Source organism: Mobula birostris, chromosome 9 (assembly GCF_030028105.1).
Source record: "Mobula birostris isolate sMobBir1 chromosome 9, sMobBir1.hap1, whole genome shotgun sequence".
NCBI lineage: Eukaryota > Metazoa > Chordata > Chondrichthyes > Myliobatiformes > Myliobatidae > Mobula > Mobula birostris.
In genome coordinates this window covers 59,983,686-59,996,626 of record NC_092378.1, presented here as the reverse complement: position 1 = coordinate 59,996,626, position 12,941 = coordinate 59,983,686, and the positions used below count along the sequence as shown (strand labels likewise).

The 12,941-nt window shown below is 39.7% G+C and overlaps 1 protein-coding gene across 2 annotated transcripts in view; it reads left to right on the top strand.

Annotated features, from left to right (window-relative positions):
* cep290 (centrosomal protein 290) overlaps nt 1-12,941 on the top strand; it is a 171,445-nt gene that overhangs the window by 117,903 nt on the left and 40,601 nt on the right. For both annotated transcript variants that reach the window (XM_072268142.1, XM_072268143.1), the window contains 3 exons: nt 4,467-4,598; nt 8,835-8,980; nt 11,417-11,572. In XM_072268142.1, coding sequence (XP_072124243.1) covers nt 4,467-4,598; nt 8,835-8,980; nt 11,417-11,572 — 434 coding nt within the window. The remainder of the gene's footprint in view (nt 1-4,466; nt 4,599-8,834; nt 8,981-11,416; nt 11,573-12,941) is intronic.

Sequence of the window (12,941 nt, the reverse complement as noted above, 5' to 3'; positions counted from 1 at the left end):
TATTCTAGATCAAACATTAAACTGAGGGAGACCTTCTCTGCTCCTTCAACTGGCTGTATCAGATCCCATAACAGAGATAAACAAGATACAATAGACTCTCTTAAGAGGGTGCTTGGATAGGTAGATGGAGCTTAGAAAGATAGAGAGCTGTGGGTAACCCAAGGTAATTTCTAAAGTATATGGTCAGCACAGCATCATGGGCTGTAAGTTTTTCTATATTAAGATGAGGAGGAATTTCTTTAGACAGTGCATGGTGAATATGTAGAACTCATTACCACAGATAGCTGGGGAGACCAAATCATTTAAAACGGAGGTTGATAGGTTCTTGATTTGTCAGGACATCAAAGATTACGGGGAGAAGGCAGGAGAATGGGATTGAGAGGAATAATAAATCAGCCAGGATGGAAAGGTGGAGCAGATTTGATGGACCAAATGGCTTAATTCTGCTCCTATGTCTTACAATCTTGTGATAGTGTTTCAAAGAAACAAAGAATCCGTGATGTCCAAAGCCAGTATCGTGAAGCAGATAATTTCGAATGCAATTTGTATGCAAATTGGATGCTAAGTTTCCTGTTTTATGACAGTGACTATACTACAAATACTTATAGGCTACAAAGCATGTTTGGAAGCCTTGCAAACACACTGCAAATGTCATAGAATTCTACAGCACAGAAATGGGTGTTTCAGCCACATCCTCATCTACCCTAATCCAATTTCCCCACCTTAGATGTCTAAATGTACAGTATCTTTTTTTTGTAATTTTTATTGAAGTTCATCATCAAACAAACATTTCCATAAGATGTATTTCAGATACTGTACATATATATCATATAATCATATTTGTCCTAAATCTCCACATAATATTTATCTGAGGTATACACTTATAGAAAGGAGAGGAAAGAAAGAACAATCGAAAGAAGAAAACTATGTACAAAGTAGGGAGTGATTTTTTTTAACAACATATTCATTGACTTGTGAGAATAAAATCAGGCCTATGAGGTGTTATGTGGTTAAACCATTTTTCCCAGTTTGAATCAAATTGTTCCAACTTATGATTAACAGATGCTGTTATCTTCATTTTGTAAATGTCCATTGTAATTTCCACCCATATATTTAAAGTTGGGCTCTCCTGTGATAACTATTTCCCGGTAAGGGTCTTTTTTTACCAGCCACCAGCAGTATATTCATTAAATATTTATCTCTTTTCAACCATTCTTGAGGTATATACCCAAAATATATGGTCTTACTCTCTAAGGGTATTTCACATTTAAAGATGTCTTGTAGGGCATTATGTATCCCACTCCAATAGTCTTTGATAACGGGCCATTCCCAAAATTTCTCCAGCAAACAAGGAGGTTACTATCATAATGGGATCTCTGAGAGGGTGTAATAAAATACCTTATCAAGCTTTTCCACCGGAACTCCCTCCATTTCTGTGAACTGGTACACTTCCATTGATACCTCCATATTATTGTCCATTCTTCCTCAGATATTATTATCCCTCCTTCCTTCTCCCATTTTGTTTTAATGTATGAAGTCAAATGTGTTTTAAGATTTGACAAACACTTATACACGCTTGAAATGATTCTACTACCATTGTCTGAATTATGTGCTTTTTTAAATAGCTCTATCAGACATGTACTTGCTTTGGTTACATTGCAAAATAATAATCTCTAAGAAAAAATAGGCCCCATCTCCCCTCCTTTTCCTTGGCTAATTGCAAAGTTTTGAGATGAACCCTAAGCCTTTTACCTTGCCATATATATCTTGATAGCATCTCGTTCCATTCATTGAATTGATTTTGGTTAATCTCTATTGGTAGGGTCTGAAAGAGATATAGTAGTTTGGGCAGTATATTCATTTTAATAGATTCAATCCTGTGAAAAGAATTTGGGTTCCATCTTGTTATATCTTCCTTAATTTTTTTATATATAGGCTGATAATTGCAAAATGTACAATATCTTAAACATAATTGGGTTATATGGTTATAATAATCGTATCTAACTCCGCCACCTCCTGTGGCAGCAAGTTCTGGATGACAACCACTGTGGGTTTGGGTTTGGGGGAGAGAAAGAAAATTTCTCTCAAATGTCCTGTAGATTTCTTCCTCTCAACTTAAACTTGTGTCCTCTGATATTTGATAACCCAACTGTGGGGAAAATACTCTGACTAACTACCCTGTCTATGTCTCTTATAATTGTATATTTCTCTAGAGAATATCACCCCTCAGTCTCCTTTATTCCAGGGAAAACAAGCCCAGTCTATCCAATTTCTCCCCATAGCTTAAGTCCTCAGATCAAGGCATCATCCTGGTGAATCTCCTCTGCACTCTTTTCAACACAGCCACATCCTATAGTGCAGGGGGCAGAACTGCACGCAGTACTCAAGTGGTCTAATCAGTGTTGTGTGAAATCCCAACAAAAATCCTAACTTTGATATTTGTTGCCTCTAACTATTAAGGCAAACATTCTCTATACTTTTTTAAAAAATAAACCTACCTATCTGTGTGCCATTCTTTAAGAACTATGGATTTGAACACTAAGGTCACTTTGTTCATCAATATTCCTCAGTTCCTTACCACTTACTGTATGTGTCTTAACCCTACCTGACTTTCCCAAAGTGTATTTTATTGTACTGGTTTAAATTCCATCTGCCTACACTCCACCTTACGTTCTATCTGATCTTTAGCCTTAGGCAACCTTTCCCACTGTCCACAACACCAACTACAAATCGAATATTAACATATCTACTAATCATATCTCTTCAGATGACGATCCCAAAGGTATTTTTTTCTTCATTGGTATTCTAAGTGGTTGACTTGATTCCTAAAACTGTGACCTGTGTCTTCTTAATTTCAGATAGCCCTATAAGAATGTTATGTAGAGTCATAGTCACAGAGTATTACAGCATAGGAACAGGCCCTTAGGCCCAATTGGTCCATGCCAAACACTGCATCCTACTTGTTAGTCCCAACTGCCCACGATCAGCCCATAATTCTCCAAACCCCTCCCTTCCCCTCCATGTACCTATTTAAATGCTTCTTAAGTGTTGTAGTTGTACCCGCTTTGACCACTTCCTTTGACAGTTCCTTCTAAGTACTCACTGTCCTCTGTGTAAGGAAGTTACCTCTCAGTCTCTTTTAAATCTCTCCCCTTTTATCTTTTATCAGTGCTGTCAAATTTCAGGCTCATCAATCCTGGAGAAAAAAAAATGACTGCCCACTTTATCCATACCCATCATCATTTTATAAACTTCTGTGAAGTCACCTCACATTCTCCTGTGATCCAAAGAATAAGGATACAGCGTGACTTGCATAACTGCGATATAACGTCCCTAGTTCAAAACTCAATGTCTGATTGACATGCTAAGAAGACAAGTTTTTCACTACCCTGTCTATTTGTGACCCTACTCCAAGGTTCCTCTGTTCCACAGCACCCAGGTGCGCCCTGCATTCACTGCTAAAGTCCTAACCTGATTTGATTCTCCAAAATGCATCTCCTCACGCTTATCTAAATTCAAAAACTTTTGCCGTTCCTCAGCCCATTTCCCTAATTGATCAAAATCTCTTTGCAATTCATTGTAACCACCTTCTTTATGTGATATTACACCTTTAATGTTATGTTTTATCTTCTACATTCATTAAACAATGCTATGCCTTGTACATTAAATGTTATATCAAGCTCTAGCTTTAAATGAGATTCCTTCACATCCATACTTCTCTGGTTCTTCTAAACTTAAGATAATACTAGTCCTAATTTTTGTTCTTTAGAACTTTTTTCCATTCCAGCAAAGCATCTTTGTATCTCATCTAAGAATATTCATTGATAATCAATACCATATTTGTTAGTATATTAATATTATATAAGTTGGACAAAGAAGTCTACAAGAGAAGTAAGATTTGACTATGAAGCAACACACATCAAAGTTGCTGGTGAATGCAGCAGGCCAAGCAGCATCTGTAGGAAGAGGTGCAGTTGACGTTTCAGGCCGAGACACTTCATCAGGACTAACTGAAGGAAGAGTGAGTGAGAGTGACGAAGGGTCTCGGTGTGAAACGTCGACGGCACCTCTTCCTACAGATGCTGCTTGGCCTGCTGCATTCACCAGCAACTTTGATGTGTGTTGCTTGAATTTCCAGCATCTGCAGAATTCCTGTTTATTTGACTATGAATCTCATTTCCAGCATGAGTCCATCATCTGCAGTCTGTTGTCTCTCCAAGATTTGATTACAGTTGTGTGTCACATCCTGTTTGCCTCAAGTTGTTCAAAGGATGTTTTCATTGTCTTGTTTATAATAAAAATGACAAACATGATAAAGCAAGAAAATATTGATAAGCATGATGTTTTTTTATTCTGTATTGCCCCTACGTACATATTGTGAATAAAGAAATATTTTTGTAGAAAGATGGCTGGATTATTAAGATTTGTCATGTTGTCAAGTTTCAAACTTTCTTGTTATATTTCAGTCCAAGACAGAGGCTGACAATAAACAGACCATAATAGATGAGCTACAGAGAAAGATTAAAAGACTGGAGAACGAGCTGGACAAGAAAGTGACTTCTGAGCAAACTGAAAGAAAAGTTTCAAAAGAAGACAAGGTATAGTTCCACAGCCACAGATTTGTGTTGTGATCTCCCATGTAACACCAAAAAGAACACTAGATCATAGTCATAGTCATAGTCATACTTTATTGATCCTGGGGGAAATTGGTTTTCGTTACAGTGGCACCATAAAAAATAAATAGTAATAGAACCATAAATAGTTAAATAGTAATACGTAAATTATGCCAGTAAATTATGAAGTAAGTCCAGGACCAGCCTATTGGCTCAGGGTGTCTGACCCTCCAAGGGTGGAGTTGTAAAGTTTGATGGCCACAGGCAGGAATGACTTCCTATGACACTCTGTGTTGTATCTCGGTGGAATGAGTTTCTGGCTGAATGTACTCCTGTGCCCACCCAGTACATTATGTAGTGGATGGGAGACATTGACCAAGATGGCATGCAACTTAGACAGCATCCTCTTTTCAGACACCACCCTGAGAGAGTCCAGTTCCAACCCCACGACATCACTTGCCTTACGAATGAGTTTGTTGATTCTGTTGGTGTCCGCTACCCTCAGCCTGCTGCCCCAGCACACAACAGCAAACATGATAGCACTGGCCACCACAGACTCGTAGAACATCCTCAGCATCGTCCGGCAGATGTTAAAGGACCTCAGTCTCCTCAGGAAATAGAGACGGCTCTGACCCTTCTTGTAGACAGCCTCAGTGTTCTTTGACCAGTCCAGTTTATTCTCAATACGTATCCCCAGGTACTTGTAATCCTCCAGCATGTCCACACTGACCCCCGGATGGAAACAGGGGTCGCCGGTACCTTAGCTCTCCTCAGGTCTACCTCCAGCTCCTTAGTCTTTTTCACATTAAGCTGCAGATAATTCTGCTCACACCATGTGACAAAGTTTCCTACCGTAGCCCTGCACTCAGCCTCATGTCCCTTGCTGATGCATCCAACTATGGCAGAGTCATCCGAAAACTTCTGAAGATGACAAGACTCTGTGCAGTAGTTGAAGTCCGATGTGTAAATGGTGAAGAGAAAGGGAGACAAGACAGTCCCCTGTGGAACCCCAGTGCTGCTGATCACTCTGTCGGACACACAGTGTTGCAAGCACACGTACAGTGGTCTGCCAGTCAGGTAATCAAAAATCCATGACACCAGGGAAGCATCCAACTGCGTCGCTGTCAGCTTCTCCCCCAGCAGAGCAGGGCAGATGGTATTGAACGCACTGGAGAAGTCAAAAAACGTGACCCTCACAGTGCTCGCTGGCTTGCCCAGGTGGGCGTAGACACGGTTGAGCAGGTAGACGATGGCATCCTCAACTCCTAGTCGGGGCTGGTAGGCGAACTGGAGGGGATCCAAGTGTGGCCCGACCATAGACCGGAGCAGCTCCAGAACAAGTCTCTCCGGGTCTTCATGATGTGGGAGGTCAATGCCACTGGTCTGTAGTCATTGAGGCTGCTGGGGCATGGCGTCTTCGGCACAGGGACGAGGCAGGACGTCTTCCACAGTATAGGAACCCTCCGGAGCCTCAGACTCAGGTTGAATACACGGCGAAGTACTCCACATAGTTGAGGGGCACAGGCTTTGAGCACCCTGGTACTGACACCATCCGGTCCTGCAGTCTTGCTTGGGTTGAGACGTTTCAGCTGTCTTCTCACCTGTTCAGCTGTGAAGCCCACCGTGGTGGTTTCGTGTGGGGAAGGAGTATAGTCATGAGAGCAGGGTGGGGGACTGTGAGGAGGGGTAGGAGGGGAGAGTGGAATATGTGTTGGTTGGGGGCTAACAACAGATGGATCATGTGGGGGATGGGCAGGGGCCACAATGTCAAATCTGTTAAAGAACAGGTTAAGTTCAGTGGCCCTGTCCACACTGCCTTCAGCTCCTCTGTTGCTAGATGTTACAGTGCAAAATAAGTAAATGATTTGTTTACCACCCTGATAATCCAAATTGGTTTCTAACAGAGTAAATACAATTTTATAGGATTTCAAGCAGAACAAATTTACTTTGAAATTTAACTTGCTTTATTGTGATAATTTGATACTAATGCATCCTTGCAGACTTTGTGCTAAAAGAAGATAAATGTATGGTTTTTATCCTTTATTCAGAAATGTCATAAAGTTGTTTCCAAAGATCAGGTAATTCCGTTTCTACTTTTCCAAAGAAATTAAATCACCATCTTGATCAAAAATAAAAATGCAAAAAATTCTACATTATTTTTGTTTTTAAAATTTTTTTTAAATGGTTTATAATGGACTTTTTATGATTCCAGCACATCAGAAGACTCTTCACTGTTTGAGTAATTGAGTTTTTTTTAAGTGTAGTCATCTTTGCAAATTAGTTTCCCGACAAAGGGAAATTTTTGATAAGTGCTATAATAGAAATATTGCTTGAGTGATTATTGTAGGTCAGGACAATCGAGAAATGAACCTGGTAGCTTTGAAATAGTGCATTTCAACCTGTTGTATGAAGATGAGAGAGTGGATAAAATTTCCTGTTGAGAGAACTGAAAGACAAAATGCAGGTTGTGAAGGAGAGAAAAACTTAACAGAAAGTATCAAATCCTGAACACGAATATTTGATTACCAAGCAATTACTTTACAACTTTTTTTTGCTAATTCTCCCATGAATTGCAGAGCAGATGGGATGGGTTGAATGGCCTAACTCTGTTTCTGTATCTTATAGTCTCATTTTAAAAATGCTACATAAAAATCAAAAATAATGCTGAGATCCCTCTGAAGTAACATTTTCCACTTTCTTCTTTTACCCATTTTTAAAAATATTTTTTGCCTGCAACACAAATTTACAATGACTGTGGAAAGGTAAGGTTCAAACTGCTTTTATTGGATTATAATTTGATTGGCTCCTTTAAGGGACCAATGGTCTTGGGCCATGTTGCCATAGTATCTCTCAGCTGGAGACTCTAAACACATTCAACAAAAAATAATGTGCTTCTACTGCAGCTCCTACTGATCAAATTAACTTTCTGTTTCAGACTGTTCATTTATTCCATATTACAATAGAAACTCGTTCAAAAAATGCTTTCTTCCTCTGGATAGCACCTAGGTATTGTAAACTGACTTTAAAAAAAAATTATCACCTAATGGCTGTGTTAATTGGAATGAGCAATTTACCCAGAAGATAGGATTAGATTTGCACAATCACTTCAGATATAGCTCAGACTGTGGAAGTCTAACCATGAGATCACCACATTCACCGTAATTGGCAGGTAAGTAAAGCCCAAAAGTAATGCCAAGAGTGAGAAGTAGCAGGGATTTTAATTTGCAGCAAGTTGCTGAATGATATTATAGCTTTACTGTCAGCCTTGGCAGAACCCAAAAAGTTACCATTTTATTGGAATGAAACACCCAGGTCTGTGCCAAGAATAAGAATGGATGTTGTTGCAGCCATCTCAGGCTGGTAATTAAAGAACCCATTTAGTGTTCCTGGGAAAAAAACTGCTGAAACTGCAGCTTTGTCATAGATTGGTAGTATCCCTGATGATTTCTTGACTGACTTTCTCTTTTTTTTTGCTTTCTGTCTTGTCTGTCAATCCTGTCTTTCTGTCTCTTTCTGAATAGAATTGGACGCTTGTTCACCTTGTTTCCTTCCCATTATTCCTCTTCTCCCATTAGGTGCAATCTTTTACTTTTTTATGTCCTTTTAATTTGGCCTGCAACATTTTGTCATCCATTTGCATTTCCAATGCAATGCAAAATGATGCAAGTGATGGGGAAAATAATCTGCTCTAAATTATCCCTTTTTGAGTTCAACGATCTCAATGTTGTATGGGTACTTCTATTGCTAGATTTATTGGTAACTGTTTTCGTGATTATTGCCTGATAACTTCCTTTCACAGATACTGTCTGGCCCTATTAGTTCCTTCAACATCTTGTTTTTGCTCCGGATTTCAGCATCTGCAGTCTCTTGTGTTTTGTCTTGGACCACAAGTTCTGATTCTCCCTACAAGTAGAAACATCTATCTTCATTTGCCCTATTAGAGTGTTTCAAAACAGGTCAGCCTTTAGGGTTAGTAAGTTGTGGACATGCTATGTTGGCACTGGAAGCATGGTGACACTTTGGTCTTTTTCCAGAGACATTAGTCCAGCCTGGCTCTCTTCTATTATGTTAATTGAAGCTACCACAACTAAATCTGGGACAGAATGTCTTTTTTTTTTCTGAGGCCACCCATGGTCTCATTTTCTCGTATCTAAGTGATGATTGATAGCAAGGTGATTGCCATGATGTGCTGTATTTACAGTACTTTCCCTTGCAATACAGACCTCCAGAGAGGAAATCGTGAGGTGGGAAGAAGGTAAAAAGTGGCAAGCTCGATTAGAAGGAGCAAAAAACAAGCTGAAAGAAAAAGAGAAGGAGGTAGAAACTTTGACCAAACAGATCACCACTGTAAAAGAACTGTATGCAAAGTAAGTTTTAATTTTGTGCGTTGCTTCTTCTAATGTGATTCCAATATTTTTATTTATTCATACTATTAAATTAGCTGGTGGAAAGCAGACAACACCCAGCATTACAAAGCTTAATCATCAACACAGAAAATCTGTGTTTGGTCTAAATATGTATTTGATCCCTGCTGGGTTAGGGGATGGCCCCTGCAGGCTGGCTTTCACGTTGGTCTGCTCTCCAGTGTTCACTTCCTGGAAGATGAGCTGGATTGCCTTTCATCTGCAGATGAACCAGTGTGAGAAGAGGAACTGCTGCATATTTGTTCTTGCAGAAACATGGCTCCAGGACAACGTCCATGTACCATCAGTCTTCAGACCATGCCACCCAGGGACATGTGCTATTATTATTTTTGTGACTGTATGTGCTATCGTAACTCATGTGCTTTGTATGTCAGTAAGCACTGTGTATGGCACCTTGGCCCGGGTGGGGAATGCTGTTTCGTTTAACAGCTTGGATGACAATTGAACTTGAACTTGAAAACTATAAAGTGTTTTAATGGAAGACATTCAAGGCAAAGCTAATTAGTAACATTCAATAAATGGTGGTACCATTTGCTATACACTGAACAACTCCGCCCATTTTAGAGTTTCTTTTTTTTTTTGTAGATATTCTCTCACACTTCCAGTTGAAAAGATTTGTTCATTTTATGACCAAATTGCTTTGTTGAGTGTTGAAACTGTAATACATGTTCTGTAACTTTTAATTTAATAATCTCTTCTGCTTCAGCATTGGTCAATAACAGACTTAATATTGAAAGGTCTAGATAGAGAAGATACAGAGTGGATGTTTCCTATAGTGGAGAAGTCTAGGACCAGAGGGCACAGCCTAAGAATACAAGGATGTCCCTTTAGAACAGAGATAGGGAGGAATTTCTTTAGCCAGTGGGTGGTGAATCTGTGGAAATTATTATGTCAGATGGCTGAATAGGTCAAGTAATTGGGAATATTTAAAATGGAGATTGATAGGTTCTTGATTAATAGTTGAGTCAAAGATTATTGGGAGAAGGCAGGGCAATGGGGTTGGGAGGGATAATAAATATCCTAATGGCCTAATTCTGCCTCAGATTTATTTCTGAAATCTGAGTCCCAGATTATCATTACCTGATTCCAGCTAAACAGTTGCAAAAAGTAAATCACCCTCAGGTTTGCACTAGCATCTCCCATTTTTCTGAAAGTAATCACTCATTTAGTTTAGTGCTCAGCAATTTTGGCATGCACTTAAATCCTGAAATGTCTTGTATCACAGACCTAGTTGTTTTCCCAAGAGCCCATCTGTAGGATGCTATTCATTTTTATAATTCCCACGAAGCTGCTGAAAATCTTCCTTTTGGATTAATTTTAAATGTTCTTCTCAAAGGCTTCCTCTTTTCTACTATTCACAATCCCAGTGAATCCCACCTTTGGCAGAGTGTGGGCTTTATAACTTCAGTTCCAACTCCACCATTTCCCCACAGCCTCTCCAGCTCCATTGGCTACTTGTTCATTGTTAAGGCTTCATCCCAGGAACGGAAAACTCTACAGAGAATGGTCAATACAACTCAGTCTATCACAGGCAAAACACTCCCTACCGATGAGCACATTTAAATGGAGCACTGCCACAGGAAAGCAACATCTATCATCAAGGACCCCACCATTTAGTCCATGCTCTCTTCTCACTACTACGATCAGGCAGGAAGTACAAGCGCCTTGGGTCCTACACCACTAGGTTCCGGAATAGTTATTACCCTACAACCATCAGGCTTCTGAATCGGCGCTTCACTCACTCACCACAACCCTGGACCAATTCTACAAATTACAGCAACGCACACAGAATGCTGAAGGAACTCAGCAGGCCAGACAGCATCTATGGAAAAGAAACAAGACCCGTCATCAGATTCATTTGAAACATACAGTGAAATGCATAGTTTGTGTCAACGACCAGCACAGTCCATGGATGTGCTGGGGGCAGCCAGAAGTGTTGACATGCTTCCAGTGCCAACATACCATGTCCACACCTTACCAACCCATATATCTGTGGGATGTGGGAGGAAACCGGAGCACCTGGAGGAAATTCACACCGTCATGGGGAGAGCGTAAATCTCCTTGCAGGAATCACTAACACTGTAAAGCAATTGTACTAACTGCCATACTACCATGCCTTGTATTTCAGGTTGATAGCCATTCATCGCTTCTAATGAAAGTTTATGAAGCGTAAATTGTGTTTTTTATTCCACTGCTGCTGCTTGACTTCTTGCATATTTTCAGCATTTTAATTGTTATTTTCAGATTTTGCGCTTCCGTAATTTGATTTTATCTTGCAATTGAAAATTTTGATTGAAAAGCACATTTAACATTTGTGGGTTTCACAGAAAACAGTGTACTTTATAATAACATGGATATTATAAATGTGTTCAATGGCAGAGTTGACCATGAAAAGACATGTTTACAGAGGAAACTGAAAGCTCGTGGAATTACAGTGGATCAGGTTGTAGGTGTTAGAACCATGGAAAGTGACAGAGAGATAGAAGATTTAAGAAGAAAGAATGTGGAACTTCAAGACCAGATGGAAAATCTGAGGTGAATAGTACAATAGTTCCAAATGTTTCTCATCGTTAATCTGTTTTTCTTATCTTTAATACTTATAATTATATTTTGATATGCTACCAGATACCTATTGGTCTGTTCCTCCATGAATATTTTGAAATTCATTTTCATAAAACAGAATGGAAGTCCAACATACACCAGATTCTGCAGATGATGGACATCAAGAACAATGCACAAACAAAGTGCTGGAGGAACTCGGCAGATCAGGCAGCAGCTATGCAGGGGAATAAACAATTGATATTTCTGGCTGAGTCCTCAAGAAAGGTCTCAGCCCAAAACATCGGCTGTTTATTCCAATCTATACATGCTGCCTGAATTGCTGATTCCTCTAGCATTTTGTGTATGAGACTGAAAATCCAAATCATTCCTTCTGAAGATTTGTCAGAACTCCTGCAGATGACTGGTTCCAAGCTGTTTCTATGGACACATATAAGGCCTTGAGCAGTCGTCTGCATTGAAGAAGTTCTCAGGAGATGAGTAACCAAGTATGGAATTGGCTGGGAATACCTATGTCTTTTCCCTTACTTAATCAGGAAGCTGGTACAATGAATAAAGTCATGCTTCCTACTTCAACAGATGTTAGAAATGGAGCCCACTAGGGCATTCAGGACAGAAACTAAAATTGCCATGGCTCTTCATCCTACTAAAAAGGACAAAGCTTTACTGTTGGCCCTCTTTAGAAGATGAAGTAAAGGTAGTTTTTTATCCAAGGAACATACTAGTGACATCTTGTGGATGGCACTACAACCTACACGTTCCAGATCCTAGTGTTCACAATGCCTCAGAAGTGTCCAAATCCATCCATGTTATTTGGAGTCATAGAGTAAAACAGCAGAAAAAGAATAAAGGTGTAGCCTATTTTCTAAACTGGGACCGAATTCAGAAACCTGAGTTGCTAAAGGACTTAATACTCCTCGTGCATATAACATATAACCATATAACAATTACAGCACGGAAACAGGCCATCTCAGCCGTGCCGGATGCTTACTCTCACCTAGTCCCATCTACCTGCACTCAGCCCAGAATCCTCCACTCCTCTCCTGTCCATATACCTATCCAATTTGTTTCTTAAATGACAATATCAAACCTGCCTCTACCACTTCTACTGGAAGCTCGTTCCACACAGCTACCACTCTCTGAGTAAAGAAGTTCCCCCTCGTGTTACCCCTAAACTTTTGCCTCTTAACTCTCAACTCAAAATTCCCTAAAGGTGAACTTGCAGGCTAATTTGGTAGTAAGTAAAGCAAAAATATGTTAGCCTCATGTTGAAAGAACTAGAATATAAAAGCAACAATGTAATTCTGAGGCTTTATACGGTGTTGGTCAGACTACACTTGGAATA